At 42.3% G+C, this 25,691-nt stretch overlaps 3 protein-coding genes and 1 pseudogene across 3 annotated transcripts; 1 reads left to right on the plus strand and 3 right to left on the minus strand.

Annotated features, from left to right (window-relative positions):
- Positions 1-118: 118 nt before the first annotated feature.
- Positions 119-1,063, minus strand: LOC133366931 (olfactory receptor 6C74-like). Its single transcript, XM_061590482.1, has one exon. The coding sequence runs from the start codon at positions 1,061-1,063 to the stop codon at positions 119-121; it is 945 nt and encodes a 314-aa protein (XP_061446466.1).
- A 4,985-nt stretch (positions 1,064-6,048) lies between these two features.
- LOC133366932 (olfactory receptor 6E1-like) lies at positions 6,049-6,927 on the minus strand (annotated as a pseudogene).
- Positions 6,928-16,411: 9,484 nt separating this feature from the next.
- Positions 16,412-19,294, plus strand: LOC133366933 (olfactory receptor 6E1-like). Its single transcript, XM_061590483.1, has 3 exons — positions 16,412-17,320; positions 18,893-18,945; positions 19,252-19,294. Exons 1-3 carry the CDS (start codon positions 16,412-16,414, stop codon positions 19,292-19,294), a joined length of 1,005 nt encoding a protein of 334 aa, XP_061446467.1.
- Positions 19,295-24,324: 5,030 nt separating this feature from the next.
- On the minus strand, positions 24,325-25,308 carry LOC133366934 (olfactory receptor 6J1-like). The gene has a single exon (XM_061590484.1). The coding sequence runs from the start codon at positions 25,306-25,308 to the stop codon at positions 24,325-24,327; it is 984 nt and encodes a 327-aa protein (XP_061446468.1).
- Positions 25,309-25,691: the final 383 nt, after the last annotated feature.

Consider the following 25,691-nt stretch of genomic DNA (forward strand, 5'->3'; position numbering starts at 1 on the left):
CATCAAAATTGATTTGGATCTTATTTTATGTAAGACATCTGTTCATACAGTATCAGCCTGAAATTCATATTCATTCATCGATTATTCATGCTGGAGCTGATCTTAATCCTATCCTCAATCACCTTAGGTTCTTAGAAAACGCAGCACTCTGTCTGAATCCAGCTCTCAGGGCATTCTGGAACTGTTTGTTCCTCAGGCAGTAAATGTATGGATTCAGAAGAGGAGACACAACAGTGTTCAAAACAGCCACCCCTTTGCTGATGTCTAAGTCGCTTGTGCCTTTTGGTTTTACATACATGAAAATGCAACTACCGTAAGTGATGGAGATCACTATGAAGTGAGAAGCACAAGTAGAGAAAGCCTTCTGCCTCCCTGCGGTTGATGGGATGCAGATGATGGTGGAAATAATATTGACATAGGACACAATGTTTATGGCCAAGGTCCCAAGTATACAAAGTGTAGCAACGAGGAGAAACATCAGTTCCAGCACACTTGTGTCTATACATGCTAGTTTAACCACAGGTCCAATGTCACAGAAAAAATGGTCCATGGCATTTGGGCCACAAAAGGACAACTGAAATAATGCAGTTGCTGGAGCCATCAGGAGCAAAATTCCCCCAGCCCAAGAGCTGAGCACCAGCAATGAGCAGGTACGACTATTCATTATGGCTGCGTAGTGAAGAGGGTTGCAGATGGCCACATATCTGTCGATGGACATAACCGCCAGCAGAAGGAACTCTGTGGCTCCAACAACCAGATATAGATACACCTGCATCAAGCAACCAGGTACAGAAATATTCTTGTGCCCCACAGCTAGGTTGGCCAAAGCTTTGGGAATGACAGTGGTGGTGAACCCAATCTCCAAGACTGCAAAGTGTCGAAGGAAGAAATACATTGGGGTGTAGAGCTTGGGATTCAACAGTGTGATCATAATAATCACCATGTTCCCCAATATTGTCAAAAGATACGTGCCAAACAAGATGGTAAAAAGCAAGATTTCAACTCGCCGGTTGCCTGTAAAGCCCAAAAGTATGAATTTTGTCACGAGGGTGCTGTTATCCATTGTTGCCGTATTCCTAAATGAAATGTGAAGAGAAATCAAGAGTTAGAATTCAGTGTTGGTAAGGCATATTAAATAAATGTTGCTATTCAATTTTGATTATTTGTTTTTTTAAAAATTGCCATTATTCAACAGGAACATTGCTAGGAGATGTAATCGGTGATTTGCTGGGACAGCCTTTGGCCATCTCTCTGATTCCTTCTCTGGCCCAGATGCCAAAGAACACCCATGCTCACTTCTTAGGTCTTCGTACCTAGTTACCAGAGCTGTGCTGCCTCTGTCAGCTCTGCTGACCTCCCGTGGATTGCAACCTCTGATGCTGTTTTTCAGTACAATCAGCATCAAAATACAGTTGTCCCATTTCTTTTATGTCATCCGATTTGCCCACACTTTGCCCCTGCTAATATTTTGATAGGAAAATGAGGGATGTGCTAGAATTCCACCCAATTCGGGTTTGGCACTGAATTTTCCATTAATTCACTTATTCTCTATCATCGTGGATTGGATTTTTATTCAGTGATTTTCCGTGGCTAATTTTGAAAAGTTAAAAAAAAAAAGATCTACCCCTAACTGGGAGGAAAGGTGGTATATAAATCTAATAAATAAATAAATAAATAAATAAATAAATGAAATATTTATAGTAAGAACAATAATTGTATCAATATTGCCTTGCATGGTAAAAGCAGTGGCCAGTGGGCAAAGAATGAGCTCGAATAGATACTGTTAGGACAACCAAATGCTTTCAAACCGGGCCAATGGATCTCACCCAAAGGCAAAATACACAGCGTGGGTGCAGGAATGCCACTTTTAACAATGTTGCAAATTGTACTTCACAATCAGATCCCAAGTGGAACCAGGACTTTTTATGCATGGCAATTTTCTATGTGGGAACTGATGGTGGAGTACAAGGTGGGCAGCACTGGTTTTAAACCACCTCTCAAAAGGCAGTCCTTAACAAAATACATACCGCTTGCACTCCACATCAACCAGAAGACATTCATATTTTTCTACTTTCCAGATGTTTTGCATGCATATCCTTCTTTCTTCAGAATAAAAACAACTTCTTAGAACCTGTGGACCAGAACCAATCAAGTAACTTACAATAAGTTTAAAGAAGCACTTTAGGGATTTGCCCTATCAAGTCATACATTTCTCCATCTAACCCACTACTTTCAATTCTGAAGGGCCATAGCTCTCCAAGGTCCCAGAGTGAGGTCTTTCCCCTCACCCGCTACCTGGTCCTTTTAGATGGAGATATTAGTGATTTTGGAAATGCTAGTGATTGAAACTAGGGCATTCTAAAGGCATTCAAGAGGCAGCTGGACAGCCATCCGTCGGGAATGCTTTCATTTGGATCCCTCCATTGAGCAAGGAGTTGGACTCGATGGCCTTGTAGGCTCCTTCCAACTCTATTATTCTATGATTCTATGATAAAGGAAACCAGATAAATTCACATGGACTTACACATGGATTGGAACCCCTTTATCAGTCAGAGTGCACATCTCCAAATTTTGCAATACAGCTTCGGTTCAAACGTTGCATGCTAAAAGTGCATATTTTGCCTGGGAAATGCACACAAAAATGTGTTCCTGTTAAGTTGCATCCAGTGACAACATCCTGCTAGTGCAAGGATTTCTGCTGGCGCAACAGGACTTTCTCTACCCCTCCTCTCCCTGGACCTGCCCAAACCACACAGAATAATATGTACAATTTTAATTGGAATGTTTTTGTCTTTTTAAAAAAAAAAAACTCAGAATACTGGATGATTAAGCACATGTAGCACCCACACGGGATGGAAATAGGCTCATCTATCCTTAAGTGGAATCCTCTGCATACAAAGCATGCGCTCTACCACAGATCTGTGACCACCTCTCAGGTCCAATGATGGAGGCCATCTCTTTCTGCAAAAGCAAACTAAAAGGCTATAACTGTCCATGTCCTCAATGCTTTCTAAACTACTTTTCCCTTCCTTACCTCACAAACAAGAAACTTTTCCAGTTTTATTGCATTCATTTCTCCATCTCTTTGCACAGGGAGTCGAACATAGAAGGATCTTCTGATAAGCAATGGTCCACATTCAGGTCCTTAATCAGAGAGAGTTATTCAGTCTTTGCTTCTTAGAGGCAGCCTCTCATAGGTAATGGTGCAGGTTCCTGTCCCTAAGCAAGCCTTTAACACAATGGATATTAGCTCTTAATTCCTTAGGATACACCAGGGACTTAAGCTTTGCTTCCCGGGGGAGCAGGACACCAACTGATCATCTGATGCAAGAGGCTCACCTCATACTACAGCAAAGTTATCAGTAAGGGTCATGGCTCATATAGGTGGCTTCCACATGGCTAGTGGCTATCCTGGGATGCACAGATGAAATCTGTTTGCTGTCTGCCCCACCCCTGACTGTCTTCTGTGATATCAGATATTGACAGGAATATTCTATGAATATTTTGCTGAATATTGACTGAATAACAGTTTATTTATTACATATCTATTTCAACAGGTGGAGAGGTAGTGACTGGCCCAAGGGCATCCAGTGAGTTTCATTACTGAGTGAGGATTTGAACCCTGGTCTCCTAAAACCTAGTCTGACACTCTAACCAGTGCATCACACCTTACACTATGCCTGCACTGCATATCCAATGAATTGCTTTGAATATCTGGTATTTGTCAGCATTCTGGGCTCCTTCTGGGAGAAAGGGGGGATAAAAAGTTTATAAATAACAACAAAAATATTTAACTGCCATCTGAACAGTAATTAATATTACTGACAATATGTACCAATATCATTTCCTGTTTAATGCTCACAATAATTAAAATACTGAAGAGGTATCATTATTTTAATCACTCTAAAGTTGGATTTTTGTGGGGAATCCTGTCAGATTTCAAATATTTTACATATTCCTTTCAGCTTTATTTCATTTCCTCCTTCTCCTCTTCCTAGCTCAGTCCTTTCCAAGTAGCTCAGTTTCCCTCAACAAGAGTTATCCACAAAAGAGACAACACAGAAAGCTATTAGGCAGTTCACTTAAGACAATTCTTTCACCAAGCTGTTGAGCTTGACCGTAAACTGGAACTGAACATCCTGGATGATGTACATTGATGTCTTCACCCTGAGAGTGTCTAGAACAACCCTCCAAATGTTGTTCCTATCATCCCTGACCATGGACCATGCTGGCTGAGGGGCGTTGGGGGTTGGAGTCCAAAAGCATTTGAAGGGTCTACAGTGGTAGGACATCTTTTTCCAGCAGAAGGACCCAAGTTTAATCTCAGGCATCTCCAAAAGGGGGTGGGAGAGACCTCCGCCTGAAATCCTGGAAAGCCACTGCTCATCCGTGTAGACAATGCTGAGCTACATTGGGCAATGGTCCAACTCACTATAATGCAACTTTCTATGTTCCATAGTCAGGAAAATTGGCATTCTGAGATGCCATTAAACTTGGTTTCGATGTAATGCTAAATCATAGTTTAGTGTTATTTGCAGAGACCTACTCCCCTTCCCCTGTTTTCCTTTGGTGCAGTCATGGGGAGGAGAGAAGACAAATCTGATGGTGTTTTCAACCAACTTCAATTTCTCATTTTGAATTGAGAACTGTGGTTTATGTCATCCAAACAAACCAGGCGTGTTTCGCGTCGAGTTTGCTTCTTTGAACCAAGTATAGTTAAAACTAAGCACAGTTTGTTCTGGTTCAGATGACATAACAAACTGTGGTCAAAGAGGTGATTTTTTTTAAGACACATGGACACACACCCCTCTAATCCTTCTCTGGTTCATATCAATATCTGAGTCAAAGGAGACTCAGCAAAATGGTTTGGGCAGCTGTCTTTGGATTCCAGAACAGGAGGCTTCCTATCTACAAAAAGTAGACAGGCAGCCTGCATTTCGCTGAAAGGACATAAGAATATATGTAGCCCTGGTAGATCAGTCCAGTGACCCATCCAGTCCAGCATCTTGTTCTCCCAGTGGCCAGCCAGGTGCTTATGGGAAGCCTACAAGCATAACAGATTGCAGACTTATTTTCAAATGAAATAATTTGCCTGCTCCTTGGAGAAGCAACATAAACATCCCTTGTGTATCCTAACAAGCAAAGAACAGATAACCCTTGTGATATGTGCTTAGGGATATGAATCTGCAATAAGAGGTGATTCACTATTCATTTCTGGTGCAAAGAGAAATATTGCCAAGGTCACTGGTTTGTCAGTCAGGAAAGACAACAAAATATTGAGGATGTTGGATGTAGCATGTTAATGAGCTGTGAAAATAGGCCGAGGAAACTTTTACAATGGTCATGAACTGCCCTGTTCAGATCTTGTAAGTTCAGGTCTGTGGCTTCCTTTATGGAATCAATCCATCTCTTGTCTGTCCTTTCACTTTTTCTACTCCCTGCTGTTTTTCCCAGCATTATTGTCTTTTCTAGTGAATCATGTCTTTTCATTATGTGTCCAAAGTATGATAACCTCAGTGTTTCATCATTTTAGCTTCTAGTGACAGTTCTGGTTTAATTTGTTCTAACACCCAATTATTTGTCTTTTTCGCGGTCCATGGTATGTGCAAAGCTCTTCTCCAACACCACATTTCAAATGAGTTGATTTTCCTCCTATCTGCTTTTTTCACTGTCCAACTTTCACATCCATACATAGAGATCGGGACTACCATGGTCTGAATGATCCTGACTTTGGTGTTCAGTGATACATCTTTGCATTTGAGGACCTTTTCTAGTTCTCTCATAGCTGCCCTCCCCAGTCCTAGTCTTCTTCTGATTTCTTGACTATAAAAACACAGTGCATATTTTTAGATTTTAGATTTTAAATTTTTATTGGATGTACTTTAAAACTGTGTGACCCACTCTGGCACCTTTGGATGAAGGGTGGGCAACAACAACTTACAGCCTTTTCTTAGTACTGACAACTCTATAAAAGTGGTTCCCAAACATTTTTCCCAATGGATCACTTGAAAATTGCTAAGTGTCTTTGTCAAACTACTTGTTCTGATGTCAAGTGAACCCAAAATCATCTTGAGTCCTTCCAAAATGTAACAAGCTGTATTGGACTTGTTTATTCCTCAGGCAGTATACCAATGGAATCAGGAGAGGAGACACAACAGCATTCAGAAGAGCCACCCCTTTGCTGAAGTCTAACTTGCTGGTGCCTATTGGTTTTGTGTACATGAAAATGCAACAGCCATAAGTGATGGAGATCACTATGATGCGAGAAGCACAAGTGAAGAAAGCCTTCTGCCTCCCTATGGTTGATGGGATGCGCATGATGGTGAAGATAATATTGACCTAGGACACAATGTTTACAGCCAAGGTCCCAAGGAGAGAGACTGTAGCAATGAGGAAACTGAGGAGTTTCAGCAGACATGTGTCTGCACGTGCAAGTTTGATCAGTGGCCCACTGTCACAGAAAAAATGGTTGATAATGTTTGGGCCACAAAAGGGCAACTGAAATAATGCAATTGTTGGAGCTGTAATCAGCGACAATCCCCCAGCCCAAGAGCAGAGCACCACCAATGAGCAGATTTGACCATTCATTATGCTTGAGTAGCGAAGAGGGTTGCATATGGCCACCAGCAGAAGAAACTAAGTAGAGAAAGGACTGTTTGAAGCAACCAGGTAAAGACATAGTCTTCTGGCCAATAGCCATGTTGGCCAAAGCTTTAGGAATGATAGTGGTAGTATACCCAATCTCCACAAATGTAACATGCCGGAGGAAAAAATACATTGGTGTGCAGAGCTGTTGATTCACCAGTGTGATTATAATAATATATTTCCTGTTATTGTCAAAAGGCATATCCCAAACAGCAGGATAGAAAGCATGATTTCAAGGTGTCGGTTGTCTGTCAAGCCCAAGAGTATGAATTCGCCCACCATGGTGGCATTCCTCATTTTTGAACTTCCCTAAAAGTAAAAGGGAAACAATAATTAGGGCTATATTAGCCTTTTGCTCAACTTTGGTTGTCTGCAATTAAAGCAACATGATTATTATTAAGATTATTTATTTACGTATTTATGAATTAAATTAATATCCTGTCCTTCCTCCCAGAAGGAGCCCAGTGTGGCAAACAAATGACAAAACAGCTATAAAACATCATAAAAACAAAACATTTTTTTAAAAAACCTCTTTTAAAAATAATATTTAAAAACATCTTTAACAATTCCTACACAGATGTGGATTGGGATAAGGTCTGTCCTTAAAAGGCTTGTTATTAATATTACTAATATGAAAAATTAGCTTAATGAATCAATCTGGTATATCTAGTCCAGCATTCTGCTTCCCATGGTGGTTGGCCAGAGGACAGGTGATGACCATTCTTTATTGTGTCCTTCCCCCACACACCCCCATCCCCAAATCTGGTTGTCAATGATGTTGTGTCTCTGTCCAAAAGGAATGTCTATATCATGTAATTCAGCCTTACCCAATCTGTGGTCTTCCAGACGTTTTGGACTACAATTCCCATCAGCCTCAGGAAGCATAGCCATGAACCATGAAGCCTTAAAGGGCTTTAGTTCTCATGTATTTTGCTAGGAAAAGATGAAATGGGGACATTGGCATTGTGCCATTCAATATTTATTTACTGGAATTGTTTTTAAAATCCTACCCTTTCACAATAAAAGAAGAAGAATCAGTTAAAAAAAATACAAGAACAAGAGCCACAAGTAAAATTAAAACAGAAACAATAGCAGCAGCAATAACAAAGATCATAGTGTCCTTGGCCAAACATTGGAGCACGTTATAATTTTCACCTAATACCTAAATGATAGAGGAGTTGTTGCTGGGCAAATATTTCTGGGGTAAGTGTTGCATAGCCAGGGTGCTACTACAAACAAAGCCTTGCCCACAGTTGACATTCAACTGATCTCTACACATGTGGGCATTTGGAGGCAGGTCTTCAGAAACTGTTTTTAGGATGAGGAAGTCCTTCAGATAACCATAGAATCATAGAATAGTAGAGTTGGAAGGTGCCTATAAGGCCATGAAGTCCAGCCCCTGCTCAATAATCTGCTCCCAGACCATTTGGAATGCATAGATCAGGAATGGAGAAGCTGTGGGACTTCAAATATTGTTGGACTTTATGTCTTATCATCCCTGACGACTGGCAATGCTGGCTGGAGTTGATGGGAGCTCGATACAACAACATCTGGAAAAGCACACATTCCCCATCCCTGGTGCAGATCCAAATCAGCTTTTTTTCATTGCACTTGGGGAAAAAACCTGGAAATAAATCAGTGCTGGTATTTCAACCCTAGTCCATTACAGCAGGCCCCTGTCAGTTACCATCCAAATACTCATCAAAGTGTATCACTGAACACTAAAGTCAGGATCATTCAGACCATGGTATTTCCGATCTCTATGTATGGATGTGAAAGTTGGACGGTGAAAAAAAGCGGATAAGAGAAAAATCAACTCATTTGAAATGTGGTGGTGGAGGAGAGGTCTGCGCATACCATGGACTGCGAAAAAGACCAATAATTGGGTGTTAGAACAAATTAAATCAGAACTACCATTAGAAGCTAAAATGATGACACATAATTAAATGTGGAGACAATAGTCAAGAAATCAGAAAAAGGCTAGAACTGGGGAGTATAGCTATGAGAGACCTAGAAAAGGTCCTCAAATGCAAAGATGTATCACTGAACACTAAGGTCAGGATCATTCAGACCTTGGTATTCCCAATCTCTAGGTATGGATGCGGAAGTTGGACAGTGAAAAAAGTGGAAAAGAGAAAAATCAACTCATTTGAAATGTGGTGTTGGAGGAGAGCTCTGCGGATACCATGGACCACGAGAAAGACAAATAATTGGGTGTTTATTTATTTATTTATTTATTTAAAAAGTTTATATCCCGCTTCAGTTCCAAGGAATTCTAAGCGGCAAACAATAGCATAATAAAACAACATAGTACAGTATAACATACCAAACAAGTTATAAAACATTATAAGAAATATACAGTATATCACACATTACAATTCAAAAGCTAACCGAAATAAAAAGGTCTTAACTTGGCGACGGAAACTAAACAGAGAAGGGGAAGAACGAATTTCCTGGGGAAGAGCATTCCAAAGAGTTGGTGCCCCCACTGAGAACAGTTTATTCCTAATGCCCGTCTGGTGAATTTGGGAAAAGGAGGGAATATTAAGACCAGGGTCTAAAGAAGATCTTAAAGGACGGGCCGGTTCATAAAATGACAAACGATTTGATAGATAACTAGGACCTGAGCCCGATAAAGCTTTAAACGTTAAAACCAGGATTTTAAACTGAACTCGATAGGAGATTGGAAGCCAGTGTAGTTGTTTTAAAAGCGGAGTAGTGTGAGCTCGGACGTCCGCCCCAGTTAGCATCCTAACAGCTGCTCTCTGAACCAATTTCAATTGGCGGAGTATTCTAAGGGGAAGACCTAAATAAAGTGAGTTACAATAATCTAGTTTAGACGTGACCAAGGCATGGGTAACAATGGTCATGTCAGAAAGCTCCAAAAAAGGACGCAATTGGCGAACTAGCTTCAGGCGGGCGAAAGCGCTTCTAGAGATTGCAAGAACATGAGCCTCTAGAGTCAAGGCCGAGTCTAGGAGAACACCGAGACTACGGACTTGAGTCTTTAAAGGGAGTACAACTCCGTCTAATATCGGAACATTCCCTGTATCCAACTTAGTTCGATGTCCAACCACCAGCACCTCTGTTTTATCTGGGTTTAGTTTAAGTTTATTCTGTGTCATCCAGGTCTTTACTGCTGTTAGACAATTGTTTAATGGGAGGATGGCATCTTTCGTATCCGGAGGAAAGGAAAAATAAAGCTGGGTATCATCAGCATATTGGTGAAATCGAATTCCAAACCTCCGGATGATCTCTCCTAGTGGTTTCATGTAAATGTTGAATAGCATCGGTGAAAGCACCGAGCCTTGTGGAACTCCACATGATAACGGCCAGGGATCAGAACTAAAATTCCCAAGCAATACTCTCTGTGATCTGCCCTCCAAGAACGAGCGGAGCCACTGAAAAACAGTGCCTCGCAAGCCCATCTCGAAGAGGCGGTCTAGGAGGATTTTATGGTCGATCATGTCGAACGCTGCAGAAAGATCGAGGAGAACTAGTAAGGCCACATTCCCCTTGTCTAACTCTCTCCGAAGATCGGTGTCATGGCCCCGTCAGAGGACTCCTCAGATGAGGATGACTCGGGAGTAACAGCAGTAGACCCAGGAGCAGCAGACTCAGAAGGAGACATGGAGGAGCCTCCTGAGAATCCAGCTCCTTCTCCCCCTCAGCTGCAGAGCACCCCAGATACAGCAGAGGCCCTGCAGCCAGACACAGACAGTGAACAGGATACTCCCCCCTCACCTGCAGAACGTAGACAGCAGAAGGTCAGGCAGAAGAGAGGCAGGCCTGTCTCCTTAAGGCCCAAATGCTGAGGACTCACACCTGCTGTCAACCTTGCTCTTTGTAAGGCACACCTTGGCTGCAGCTTGTTGCTGACTGCAACGTCAGGCGTGGCTTGTGTGTTCCTAGTTTCCTGGCACCCTCTTTCGGACTGACCCCTTGGCACTTGATCCTGGACCGCTACTGACCTCACTTCTGGACTCCTGACTCGGCAAGTACGCTTTGGACAAGCCTGGCCCTTATCAGCTCCCCTCCTCCTAGACCTGGCAGATTTATGACCAGACTGCCGGCTAAGGACTTTGCTTCCCTGCCAACCACCCAGGAATTTCCAGCCCCCCACCAGCACTGCTGACGCAGTGTAGAGCTGACAATCGTCTACTAAGGCCACCAATACAGTCTCAGTTCCATGACCTGGCCTAAAACCAGATTGAGATGAGTCAAAGTAATCCGTCAGCTCCAGAAAACTCTGGAGTTGCGCGGCTACAACTCTCTCAATGATTTTACTTAAAAAAGGTAAGTTAGAAACAGGACGAAAACTGTCTAAACAGGAAGGGTTCAAGGAAGGCTTTTTTAATAATGGAATAACAATTGCTTCTTTTAAGCTTCCTGGAAGGTGACCTTGCTGGAGGGAGGCATTAATCAACTCACTGATCCAAATTGCGAGTCCCTTTCTGGACTGTTTTATAATCCAGGAAGGGCAAGGGTCAAGTAGACAAGTGGTAGGTCTCATCCCTTCCAAAAGGTTATTTATATCTGCTGGATGTACGATCTGAAAAGAGTCTAAGGTGGCAACGCAGACATGAGTGGCAGGGAGGGGGTTGGAAATTATAATATTCTTAGTGTCAAGGTCGAAACGGATCTGAGCAATTTTAGTACTAAAGTACGTGGCTAGTTCTTGGCAACGAGAAGCAGAATGATCAGGATTCGGCTTATGCTGGTCTTGGTTAAGTAAATTCTTAACCACCTGGAAGAGTTCTTTTGGTCGGCCATCAGCAGATGCAATGGTGGCCGAGAAAAAGGTTCTTTGAGCCGTAATTCTAGATGACATATAGTGTTTCAGAAAAAATTTTGCCTGAAGATGGTCGCAGGGGCTCCGTGTCTTCAGCCAACGGCGTTCTAAGCCCCTATAGGTCCATTTCATATCAGCCAACTCCTTAGAGAACCATGGGGCAACTTTAGATCGAGAGTGTGTGAGAGGGCGTAACGGAGCAATAATATCTATAGTACCGGACATTGTATTGTTCCAGAAATCTACTAGATCAACAATAGACTCATTAGGTCGAGGAACTAGGAGTTTTTCAGCAGTAGATAAAAAAGTTGTTGGATTTAATAATCTTTTTGGACGAATCATTTTAATGGGATTGTTTCCTGTAGAAGGGGTAAATAGTGGTGGAATTTTAAATTTAATTAAATAATTATCCGTCCATGGTAATGGACGAATAGATAAGTCAGAGACTGCTAAGATCTCTTCATCTGATCTTGTGTAAAAAACAAGATCAAGAGTGTTTCCAGCTCTATGTGTAGGTTCCTTAATTAGTTGAAGAAGTCCTAAGGTCGACATAGTCGTCATAAACTCTCGAGCCGCACCATATAAAGAAGAATTAGCATGAATGTTGAAGTCACCCAATACTAACAGTTTGGAGGACATCAACATTAATTCCAGGATCGAATTCGATAGATCCTGCAATGTGGACGTGGGGCAGCATGGAGAACGGTAGGTCAATAAAATTACCAAATTATCCTGGTTGCCAGATTTTAGACTAAGGAGTTCAAATCCAGGAGGAGATGAAAGGGGGATCCTAGTTAGGGAGATAGTCTCTCTATATACTATTGCCACCCCGCCTCCAGGATCGCCAAGTCTAGGTTGATGTATAACCATGAAGCCAGGCGGGCAAAGACTAGTCAAATTAACTCCGCCGGCTTTGTCTAACCAGGTTTCAGTAATACATAATACATCTACTTGTTCGTCCACAATGAGGTCTTGGATAATCACCGATTTCTTATTTACAGATCTTGCATTAAGGAGTGCGATTTGGGATCCGAAAAAGTTGTTTAAGGCAGGAGTCTGTCCCTCTTTTTGAGTTAATTGTACAGGGGCAAGTAGATGGCGATGTACTATGCCTTCTTTGGAACGAACGTATGGTGTTAATTGGTTGTACTTCCTTCTACCTAATATCGTAGGAATAGGGTTGCTATCAAAGACCTTTGATAGGTACCCGCCTCAATTCTTCAATATCAATTGCGATAGAATTCAAAGAGGTGGCAACATCAGATTCTAATGGGGGTTTGTATTTAGGGGAGTCAGTCTGAGATAGATTCCCAAAGGGGGCAGAGAGTGCTGAATCCGTCACAGCAGTTTGTTCTAAGAAACTGCAGGCAGTTTCAGCTGCTAAATGATGGTTAGAACTTTCCTTATTCTTTGGCAACCTATGTTTCTGATTCATATGATTATATATATATATATTTATTTTACATTATAGTATTATATAAGTGCATATGATGGCTGAAGGGGACTATTCCTGGCAACCCAAAGTTCACTGATGAAAGAATGTTTCAACTGTGTTTTAGAACGTTTTAAATTGCAATTGTGTGTTGGAACATTTTTAACTGTTTTTAGTATGCTTTTCTTTTCTTTTTTGTCATGCTATGTTTGCTCCTTTGGCGGGAAGGGCAGAATATAAATTGAATAAATAGATAATATATTTTGATGCTGTACATTGTAGCATTTTTTTCAAACAAAAAAAAAGTAAATAAAATAAAATAAATTCCACAACTGCAAACTTGATTTTAAAATCTTGCCCCAACGATGTTAGCTGAAAAACTGAGGTGTGTGGTGACAGATGATCAAATAACCAAGTGATGATCAGGGTTGCAGTTTAAAAGGAGAAGCAGTGAGACAAGATGTCAAAGTCTAGCAGAAACTATTAAAGTGGAAAGCTTGCAGCTAAAGAACTAGCTAGTTAGTTCAAACTAATCACGGCCGGCCCTACCATTAGACACAGTAAGGCAGCTGCCTCAAGTGGAAGATGCTGTGTCCTTGGGTCATCCCCCCCCACTTCCCCAGAGTCCCATGAGCTAGCCTGCAGTTCATTTCCTAACCTAGACTGCTGCCCTTGGGTACAGTGGAGGATGCCATCCCATTGCCAATTATGAAGTAGTCAAATTGTGCACATGGAAGATGGGGGAAGGAGCATTGTGTCCTTTGTCCAGACAGAAAAATGTCTATTGGGAAGGGTCATAACTTAGTGGCAGAGCATCAGCTTTGCATGCAGAAGGTCCCAGTCAATGCAGACAATACTATGCTAGATGGACCAATGATCATATTTTCAATGTTCCTATATCTCAGGCTAGCCCTGAAACCATCTATGAAATTCCTTGCTTTTCAGTCACAACACATAGAGTAACTGTATTGAAATCAATAGGCATGACTAACTTAGTTTCAGTGGATCTTCTCTGAGTAAAACATAGTTGACTACAACCCATTGTGTCCCAATTCCTTTTCCCACCTGATCTGGTCTCCAGTAAATCTTGCTTCTCCTAACTAAATAACTTAGCACAGTATTTGTCCACCTTGGCTCCCCAGATGTCGATGGACTACAACTCCCGTCATCCCTGACCATCAACCATGCTATCTGGGGATAATGGGAGTTGCAGTCCAACAACATCTGGTTGAAGAACAGTGCCTTAGCATACAATGCCTACAGAACTTAAGCACTTTGAAGTTTCCTCGAATTCATCTCTCTCATTAGTCTCTTGTCTCATTATTTCCTTCTCTTCTCAGTCCACCCCTTATCTTCTATCACTCACCATCCCCCTCCCAACTCCCTTGTCTCTGGAAAACCAGCTCATTTCCCACAGCCATCACTTTATGAACATTCCACTCCACCATGCCAGCTCAGCCCATCAGTTTCAGAGGCTTCAGGACCATTAGCACAGGACAATGGACCTTTTCTCTCATAACATATCTGCATTTACAGGACTGCATATGTGAATGTTCTGCATTAACAACCTTATGACCGGCAAGTCTCTTTTCAACTACTCACACCAGAATGGCTGCTCCCCGCAAAACTCAGGAAATAGCTCACAATATTTCCATGTCCTGACACTGCAAAAGCCCCCTTCCATCTACCCAGATACTCATCTGCTCAGTGCGCCAGAGATCATAGAATCATAGAATAGTAGAGTTGGAAGGCATCAAGTCCAACTCCCTGCTCAATGCAGGAATCAAAATCAAAACATTTCTGCCAGCTGCCTCTTGAATGCCTCCAGTGTCAGAGAGCCTACTACCTCTCTAGGCAATTGACTCCATTGTTGTGTGGCTGTAACACTTGGGAAGTATTTCCTTGATGTTCAGTCGAAATCTGGCTTCCTGCAACTTGAGCCCATTATTCCGTGTCCTGCACTCTGGGATGAATAAGCCACAGATAGGTGCTGAAAAATTATAGTCATCCTTGGAAAAATTACATACCCCAGGAGAGATGTATCACATAAGAAGCTGTCTTACAGGGAGACAGATAATTGGTCCATCTAGTTCAGGATTGTCTCTACCCCTGTTCTTCAACCTTGGGTCCCCAGATGTTGTTGGACTACAACTTCCATCATCCTTGGCCATTGGCTAAGCTGGTTGGGGTTGATGGGAGTTGTAGTCCAACAACATCTGAGGACCCAAGATTGAAGAGCACTGATTTATACAGACTGACAGCAGATCTCCAGAGTTTCAGACAGTCAGTCTCTCCCAGCCAGGAGTGTAGTCATCCAGGGTCATGGGGAGGTTGTAGACCTGTTACTTTTTGGGGAGCAGGGTCCCAGCCAGGTTCCTAGGTATGAGCTAATCAACATGAAAGGGGAACATGTTAGCCACTGAGGAGTCCTTGTTCTTTCACGCTGATTGGAGCCAAAGAGTGAAAAGAGGTGAGTCAGCCACTGAGAAGACTCTTCTTAGTATCTAACACACAGCCTCACCTTTCCTGCTGATTGGCTCCTAGGGACATCTGTTGTAGTGGAGGAGAGCAAAGGAGACAAGAGAAAGTGGAGAAGGAGGCATGGCTGTGAGGGGGTATGGTGTGATTATCATGAAGGGATCCTGCACTTCTGAATTTGCCACTCCGCTTCTGCTCCCAGCCCCACCTGGAGATGCCAGGAGGAAAAAAATCTGGGGCTTTCTGCAGGCAAAAGCTAATGCTCTACCACTGAGATACGTCCCTTCACCTTGTGACCTGGTTGGCCGTGTGACACAGGAATTAGGAACCTCTGGCCCTCCAGATATTGTTTTGCTCCCATTAGCCTGCAGCCAGCACAGCCAGTGGCCAGGGATGACAGGAGCTGCAATGCAGCAACATTTGGAGAGCCACAGACTCTCAGCATCTGCATCCATCTCACTCTCCCTAATGGTAGGGCCAAGCCCTGCTCCTTGGTCAAATGAAACATGGTTAACTTTTCCAACATTTAGGAGAACTGGACTGGAAATCTTCCTCTCCTTCCTACACACATGCACGTGCAGAGAGAGAATTCTCTAGCGAATGTATTCATGGTGTTCATCTAGCAATTAACCTCAATGGGAATAACTACCAGAGCAAAGGACTGAAAACAATGGCAAGCATGATAATGTAATTCTTCTTGAACGGAGACAGATGACATGATGTTTATATAGGCACAGGAAATAACTTGAGAGATTTCTCTCTCCTTTTCCTTTCCTCCACAGTCCCCATTACCTTCTGCTTCCTTCTCTCTGTGTTACACTATATGAGAGACAGATAAATGTTGCCTCAGTTTACCTTGACATAAGTTGTTTGATTTGATTTTCTTCTCAAATTGCTTTGTTCTTGGTTGCCCATATTTTGGCACTTGCTACCGACTGCAGTCAACAACGCTGCCTTAAAACATTCTGCAATAATGGCTGGAGACATCTTGAGTTTCCAGTTGCCAAAGGGGCATTTTTCCTAGAAATGTTTCCCTGCAAACGACTCACAAATCAATGCCTGTAATGGAGAACAAATCTGCTGTAGTTACTGAATTTATCCTTGTGGGCTTCACCAATGTCCGATGGCTTCAAATTCTCCTGTTTGTGATTCTCCTTGTCACCTACCTCTTGACTATGGGAGGGAACATCCTCATCATCTCCATCACCTTGCGTGACCATCGTCTCCAGACGCCCATGTATTTCTTCCTCAGAAACTTCTCTCTCTTAGAAATCGGTTTCACCTCTTCCTCCATCCCCAACGTTTTGCTCAACCTGGCCTCTGGAAAAAACACAATTTCTGTTGCCGGCTGTTTTGTGCAATCTTTTTTCTATTTCATCCTGGGCACCACGGAATTCTTCCTCCTGGCCACAATGTCCTTTGACAGGTATGTCGCCATCTGTAATCCACTTCGCTATACGACCGTCATGAACAGTCATTTCTGCACCCAATTAGTGCTGGGTTCTTGGATAGTCAGCTTCCTATACCTTATCATTCCTCTGGTTTTGTTGTTTCATTTGCCTTTCTGTGGCCCAAATGTCATTGATCACTTCTTCTGCGACAACATGCCATTAATAGAGCTTGCCTGTGCGGATACTCAGTCCCTAGAATTGCTGGATTTTCTCCTGGCCACGTTTAGTGTCCTGGGAACTTTAGCTGTGACCATAGTTTCCTACATTAAAATAATTTCCACCATCGTGCACATCCCTTCAACAGCAGGACAGCAAAAAGCCTTCTCCACTTGCGCCTCACACCTTACGGTGGTCTTCATCACCTATGGAAGTTGCATTTTTATGTACGTCAAGCCGAGACAGAGTGGGGGACTGGACCTCAGCAAGAAAGTGGGTGTTCTCAACAACGTGGTTACACCTCTGCTCAACCCTTTCATCTACAGTTTGAGGAACAAGCAGGTCAAAGAGGCCTTGAAGGATGTTGCTGATCAACGAAGAACACTTTCTGGAATTTTGAAACTCTAATCATTTGAAGTGGGACTGTACAGAGATTTTTGGAACATTGGAAGCCGCCTTATACTAATTGAGGCCTAGGCTCCATCTCGCTCATTATTGCCTGTGCTGGCTGGAAGCTGCATTCTATGGTTTCAGACACAAGACATTCCCAGCCCTATCTGGAGATGCCTGGGATTGAACCTGGGACCTTCTGCATACAATGCAGCTGCTCTCCCACTGAGCTGTGACACTTGCCTCCTTGATGCTCCAAATTCAAATGCCCAGTCAAATACTCGCTCCCCCAACTCTAAATCTGGAAGTTCTGCCAAAATGAATGCCGTTGTTCTTGTTAATGGTGAGCCTTTTTCCTCCTCCTTCCATCCTCCTGTGAATAACACAGTTCTTCATTATGTGATATCAGTGACTAAAGTAACAAAGGTAAAGGGCATCAGCTCCCAGGTTTACACTTGTTACCACTAGCAGAAACTCTAGTGGCTTTCAAATACCATTCAGTCCAAAGACCTACCGTTTGCCTAGTTATTAAAAAAAAAAAAGATACGGAAAATTGCTGAGATGGCAAAATAATACGAAAGGGGGGAAAGACATGGGAAAGCAACATTTTGGGGAAAGCTGGCTACCTTTTGTTAACAGTTGTGAACATTGACGCAGTCGTGATGTGACAGGTAGAGATTTTATTTATTTATTTATTTATTTATTTATTATTTGATTTATCTCCCGTCCTTCCTCCCAGGAGGTTTTAGGTTGCCCGAGTAATGTCTCACATAATAATTTTCACCACAGCGGATTTTGTAAGTGTTCTTTTGAGGTAAAATTAATGCAGAGATTAAAACCCTAAGGAAGACAAAGAAACTAACAAGAAAAACATGAAAAAGTATTCTTAAGAGAACCACACCATAAACAATGAAGCGGATGTCATTGATACAGCTTGAGTATTATATTTATTTATCAATGTGCATTTAATGAAATCATTTACTAAAATCCAGATCTATTTATTTGCTGTTGCTTATTCATCAGTGACTAGGTAAGTCCACCCCCTTTATCCCATTCCATTCAGACCCTAGCCACATTTGATATGAATTTAGTGTGTTAAATATTTCTAGGCATGTGTGTCTCCGTATTATATCTGTCTGATTCTGGGTCTGTGTTCTTTGCTGTGTGTGTTGTCAGCTGTGTGTGACTGTGTCAAACACACACAGTGGTACAGTAAGTAGAAACACTACTTTAATGTGTACTTTTGGATTTCAATAAACTGCCATCCGCTCCATCAAAGAAGGAATAGAAGTAGAGGAAAGCTCTTCCTGCCCACAACTGATGTTTTGGGGAAGAGAGGCGTAGGTAGCAAGATCAATTCCCTCCTGCCTGCACCCCAAAATGAACGTTAAAGGTGCCTAGCAGAAAAAATAATAATCCCTGCATCTACCTGAGATTTGATGGGTTCCATCCCCTTAGAAGGCATTTGTACCTGCAAATGTCATCTATCACAGGGAAGCAAAAGGCTTCCTTCATGTGTCTTTTTCACAGCATTGTGGTCTCTATCAGTTACAGCAGTTGTATTTTCATGTACGCAAAACCAAAAGGCACCAGCGAGTTTTGTTGTTCTTGTTATATCCCTTCAAGTCGATTTCAACTTATGGAGACCCTTTGAATCAGCGACCTCTAATAGCATCTGTCATGAACCACCCTGTTCAGGCCTTGTACGTTCAGGTCTGTGGCTTCCTTGATGGAATCAATCCATCTCTTGTTTGGTCTTCCTCTTTTTCTACTCCCTTCTGTTTTTCCCAGCATTATTGTCTTTTCTAGTGAATCATGTCTTCTCATTATGTGTTCAAAGTTAGAGTTCAGCAAAGGGGTGGCTCTTCTGGACACTCTGGTGGTGCCTCTTCTCATCTCGTTCATAGGAACAAACAGGTCCAGGATGCTTTGAGAGCAGCATTTGAGTGACTTGTTGGTAGGTATTGTATTGTTTACCAGGCCCAATTCAAGGTGTTGGTTTTGACCTTTAAAACCCTATACAGTTTTAGCCCAGTCTATCTGAAGGAGTGCCTCCAGCATCGTCAGGGATGCCGCTCAACAAGATCAGCCTCAGAAGACCTTCTCTCGATCCCACCGGTTAAAACAGCTAGACTGGTGAGGACTAAAGAGAGGGCTTTTTGAATAGTGGCCCCCACCCTGTGGAACTCTCTCCCAAATGATCTCCACCATGCCCCTTCTATGATGAGCTTCCGCCAGGCCTTGAAGACCTGGCTCTTCAGGCAGGCTTTTGAGGTGGGTTAGGTTTTTACTGTTATGGTTTTAAATTTTAACGTTTTAATGTATTGTTTTTTTATCTTGTACGTCACCCAGAGTGGCTGGACAATCAGCCAGATGGGCGATTAATAAATTTAATAAATAAATAAATAAAGTGATTGCAGATAGGATTTGGCACCAGTGTAAGACACTGTGAGATGGCAAGCCCTGTGAGGATAGAATTTTCAAAAGGAAGTGACAGTTGAGTCTGACAGTTGAATATCCCTACCCAAGAATTGAGGGAAGAACCTGTGTCAGGGCTGTTATTTGAGGGTCTCTGTACACTCTCACTCGGGGATGTAGTCATCTGGGGTCCCCAGGGGTCATAGACCCTTACTTTATTGGGGGCAGGGTCCCTCCCAGGTTCCTAGGTATGAGCCAATTATCATGGAAGGGGAGCTTGTTAGCCACCTTGTCCTTTCATGCTGATTGGAGCCAATCAGAGTGAAAGGAGGTGAATCAGCCACAGAGAAGACTCTTCTCAGTAGCCTCCCCTTTCATGCCGATTGGCTTCTAGAGATGCCTATTGTAGTGGATTGTGGACTCAGACGAAATAGAGAGCGAAAGTGGGAAAGGGGGTGTGGTGTGACTATCATGAAAGGATCCTGTACTTTTGAATTTGGCACAGCACTATTGCTCTCAGTTTATGAAGTGTGAATATTTTTTCATTGAAATCTCTGGGAGAACTGGACCTTCTCTACATATATTCATAGTATGCACTGGGAGATTTTCCTGAATGGAGATAATCTGTGCTTGCCTGAATTAGAGATGGAGAAGAAATTCAATTCAGATAGTATATAAAGGTGGACCAACCTAATTCACATTTGCCATAACAATACATGAGCAAAACTCAACCATCGTTCGAAATCTGCACTTCTCAGAATTTTACAGTGCAGTTCTCTAGCTGAGAAACATGTACACAGTCGAGGTAGGTAACCACGGTGATTCCCCTGCTTCACCATGGCTATCTCAGATTAGAATTTCAAATCCTGAGCAGATCTATTCAGAAGTCCACTGGGTTTGATGGGGTACAGTCAAATAAGTATCAAAAGAAGGCTGTTTTTCCCCCAAGTACAACAGACTAATGTAGATACTGTTCTGGAAAGCAAGTGAAAATAATTCCTTTTTTACTTCAGTGTTCTATACACACACACAAGGCAGAAGAAGTCTACCTTTTTTTTTCACAGACAGCTGAAGAAAAAAACTTATTGTCCCCAAGCCAGAGCTTGAAAGTAATTTGTTACAAGTAATTCATTGTTAAAAGTAATTCATTACTTTTTTGAGGAACAAGTGGGTAATTCCTTTACATTTTGATTGTAATAGAACTAGGAGTAATTTTATTACTTTTGTGGAGTAATTGTAATGTTTCCAGCATTACTTTGGGACATTACTTGGGGGGGAAGCAGGGGAAGTCTTCTGCTCCTCTGATTTGTGGATGAAAATCATGTGCCTCAAACTGGGCTTCTGTGCAGTGTTGCTCTTCCCTCGTGCTCTATAGGTGGGTAGGAGGCGACGAGGGAGGAGGTGGAGAGTGAGATGGGGTGGAATGGAGAAAACAATTGTTTTAAAAAATAGAGTGGAGGGGAAAAGGAGCCAGAGGGCAAGAACATGGATAAAGGAGGAGAAGAAGGCAGCAGCAGAATGGAGATAAAGAACTGTGGAGGTGAAAGATGGCAATATGTGTGTGTGTGAATACTGTGTTTGCACTTGGCACACAAAGTGGCCTCCACCACCCCCCCTGGCTACTGTGCTACATTTGCAGTATTTTAACTTTTTTTGCATCTCAGGGGAAAATGTTTGCTTGGGTGAGTGTCCCTTAGTTGGTGGTTTGCTGGTCTTTGACCGAAATAATAAATAATCTAATCTTAGTTGGTGGCAGGGCAGGGTCTGGGAGGTGGTTACGTGAGAGAGATTATGCTGGCTGGCTGAGTAGGGGGGGTTGCACTTGGTTTGACATGCAAAGATCTGAGTAGTGGCCTCTGCCTCCCTCCCCACCTCCCTACCTCCCTTACCAGTGGAGAGACCACCATAGCTATCTTAAGGATAAAAAGAATCATTCTACTACCTCTGTATATGTGTGCTTATTTTTAATGTTGTTTCAAGCTACATAGATGTGCAGCAGCCAAGGCCCAGCACCTTGTAGGCGTTTTTTTTAAGTAACAGATGTAATTGTAGTGATTACTTTTGAGAAAAAGTAATCAGTTACTTTCAGAGCAATTGTAATTCTAACGGTAATTCCTACTTTGGGGGCCATGTAATTGTAACTCTAATTTATTACTTTTTAAAAGTAACCTTCCAAGCTCTGCCCCAAGCCATAGACTGTAACTATGGGAGATGTTTAAGAAAACAATTGATTTTTTATCAAATAAAATACTTCCCCTTCCCCTTCCAAATGATCTGAAAGTACATAGAAAGAAAGGGGGAAATGCTTTTAAAAGCCAGGAAACATAAGGGGGGGGAGAGGAATGCAGGAACTCTGATGGGATGGAAGAACGGGTAGCTTCAGGAGGTGTTGGGGGTGCAGAGGAAATGAGGTTGGAGGTCATAGGTTGCCTATCTGTGCAGTGAACCTTTGTCTTTGTGGGCACCAAGTTGTTAATGACATTGTTACTGATTACAATGCGCAAGGGAAAGTTTATTTATGGATTTGCTTAGAAACAGAAGAAACTGTGTTTATAGTGTGGCTCTCTTAAGAATTCTTTTTCATGTATTTCTTAGTTCCTTTATCTTTCTTTTAGGGTTTTCATCTCTGTATTAATTTTATGAATCATGTTCATAGGACTAGTTCAGATGTAATGCTAGCTTAGCATTATGAGCACAACGATGGAACCAATGACCTAGGGAGGTGGTGGGCTCTCCAACAGTGGAGACCTTCAAGAGGCAGCTGGGCTGTCGAGGATGCTTTGATTTGGATCCCTTCATTGAGCAGGGGGTTGGACTCAATGATCTTATAGGCTCCTTCCAATTCTATGATTCTACCATCACGTCCAGCAATGTCTGCTTGGACTGCCAGTGGCTCCCCAGATCTCCTGTTCCCCAGGTAGAAGTTCTTCCCCATTATCTGGTACATGACCTTTTTAACTGGAGAGGTTAGGAACTGAACCTGGGACCATCTGCCAGCAAAGTATGCGGTGTCCCACTGAGCTAGGGTCCCAGCACCAAATAAGTTTCATGAGAGTAATAATTAAATGAGTTCAAAATTATATTAGGAGCTAAAATAATTATATTAGGAGTTAATACAACCTATTTTCATTCTTTGTTATCTGGATCAGTTAGTGAAGGAGTGAGTAGTTTTATCCATGGATGTGTCTCTATCTTATTCTCTGCTGGTTTTGTACCTCTAAGTATTTTAATGCAAAGTGAGAATCCCTCCCCTTTTGAAACTACAATGAAGTTTTTCCTCAGAAAAAATATAAAAAGAATATTAATAGGCCTTGTATTAATATATGATAGAATGTGCTATCCTTAAACCCTGTGTTTACACTCTTATTTAAGGGCTCATCCAAACGACTGTTTAATCAGCGATATGATCGCTTTGTGTCTTCATTAATTTTCCATGGTCCATACCACTTCGCCCGATTTCGTGGATGTTATAGCGTTTAAATCCGCATCTGCAGTATCGCAAAAAAATGTGATTTCCTATTTTTAAACCGGGAATCACCCACTTCAACATAGTGCTAGGATGCAATACCCCGGACTTTAGCGATGTAGGCGGTTCATGAGCGGTCCTTGGCCATTTCCCCACACCCCTTCCGTTATTCCCGTCCAATCACTTTTGCGCATGTGGGCAAATGTTGGGGGGGAAGAAACCCAGGAAAAGTGAACTAATCGGGAGAGGAGCTGGGAAGAAGCGAGAAGAAGTACGGGTCCTCCGCGCTGTGTGTGCGGGCGCAAAAAAAGTGTTTTTATATTGGGAAAGAGCAAACAAACAGGCTAGTGGGGACTGTCAGATGACAAAGTGCATATGGAAAAAATGGATTATCAAGGTCAGTTTGGACGAGCCCTAAGTCTGCATTATTTTGTATTTATTATAATAAAGATAGTGTAACACATTTCTCAGGGAAGTAGATTCTCTAGGTTGCAGCTAATGCTAATCCTACTCATAGACCCATTTAAGTTAATGAACACAACTAACTTAGACTGATTAATTTCAATAGGTCTACTCTGAATAGGACTTGCATTGGATTCAACCCATTGATTTATGGAAAAGTAGATATCTCTAATATGTTAGAACACAGAATAATTATAATGTCCCTTTGCCTCCCTTTTCTTTCTTGTGTTATAACATGATTTTTAAAAATCTGTTTTTTTTTCTTTAATAAAAATGAATTAAAAAAAATAAGAAGGATGCCCCCTGGATTGTCCACAGTGGTTGTTCTGTAAGAGAAATGTTGTTGTTCTGTAAGAGGAATGCTGTATGTTTAAAGAATTTCATGTGATGCCTCCTGGTCTCAATAAACAAAGCTGATCCATAAATGTTAAAGTAGATTAGGCCTATAAAATGTCAAGGACATCACAGTGCCTTTTGCTCAAGTATGATATATAGTTTTGGTCAATATGAGTACAAGTAAAATCAACATGATCCTTTGTTGTTGTCATAAGAAGTTGCAGGTGATCCTCACAAAAGCAAGAGAGCTTACGTTGAAAAGTGTAAGTGAAGATGGATGGATAAATGAGCATGGAGGTCAGTGGAGAGGTCCAGCTGCATGATTCATAAGCAGCTTCTGCAGCTTCTGAGTCACCATGGCTTTGCCCTGGGCAAAAATCCCTTGCAAGATGCCCTTGACCAAATCATTTCTCAGTGTATACACAAAGGGACTCAGAAATGGGTTGATTATACTGCTGAGTAACGCTGGGACCTTGCGAGCCCCCAAAGTGGATTTCTTCGATGGGATCACATACAGTAAGATGGAGACACTTGTGGCCATTAGGAACAAGGTGAGATGAGAGACACATGTGTTGAAGGCCTTCTTCCTCCCCGAGTCGGTAGGTATGACCAATATGGCAGAGACAATGTACGCGTAGGAGATGATAGTCAAGGCTGAGGAGCAGAGGATGACAACTGATGACAGCATAAAAGTGATGATCTGTATCAAGCCTGTGCCAGTGCAGGATAGTCTCAGTAGAGGCTCACTGTCACAGAAAAAGTGATCGATGACATTGGACTTGCAGTAAGAGAACCTGGTGATCATGATGGTTGGATAGAGAACGGAGGCAAACCCACCCAGCCAGCAGACCACCATCACTTGGACACAAACCTGGCCATTCATGATGATGGGATAGCGTAATGGGTTGCATATGGCCACATATCGGTCATAGGACATTGAGGTCAAGAGGAAGTACTCCACTGTACCCAGAAAGAAATAGAAGTAAGACTGGGCCATACAGCCAGCAAAGGAGATAGCCTTGACTCCAGAGAGGAGGCTCCTTAGCAAACAAGGAACAGTCACTGTTGAAAAAGCCAGGTCCAGGATGGAGAGGTTTGCAAGGAAGAAATACATGGGTGTGTGGAGGCGACTATTGGTAGAGGTGATGAAAAGAATAGTCATGTTACCCAACAGTGTCAAGACGTACACAACTGTGAGAACTGTTGCCAGCAGAATCTCTGCCTCACGTTCCATCAGAAAACCCAACAGGATGAAGCCATCATATCTGGTGTGGTTTCCCATCTCTAATCTCTCACATGAAAATGAAAACAAAACAAAACAGCTAAAATACACAAAGAGAATTGGCCTCCAGAAACTGACATGCAACAATAATAGAATTGATTTCTAGTCAGGGGTTGGGTTTCACACAGTTGGAAATGCCCTCAGAGATCATCTAGTTCTAGAACAACCACCTGCTGATTCAGGCTATGTGCTGCTACAGGATCCCTGATAGGTAGCCATCCAGCATCTGCTTAAAGGTTTCTAATGAAATAGAGCCCATAGATCCATATACAGATTTACCTGTCTAAATTTCAAAGCCAGTTTTATGGGTCATATTTTATCTTTGAACATTTTATCTCTCCTCCCCCCCATCACACGCACAACTGCAACCAGATGTATGATCT

Source organism: Rhineura floridana, chromosome 11 (assembly GCF_030035675.1).
Source record: "Rhineura floridana isolate rRhiFlo1 chromosome 11, rRhiFlo1.hap2, whole genome shotgun sequence".
Lineage (NCBI taxonomy): Eukaryota > Metazoa > Chordata > Lepidosauria > Squamata > Rhineuridae > Rhineura > Rhineura floridana.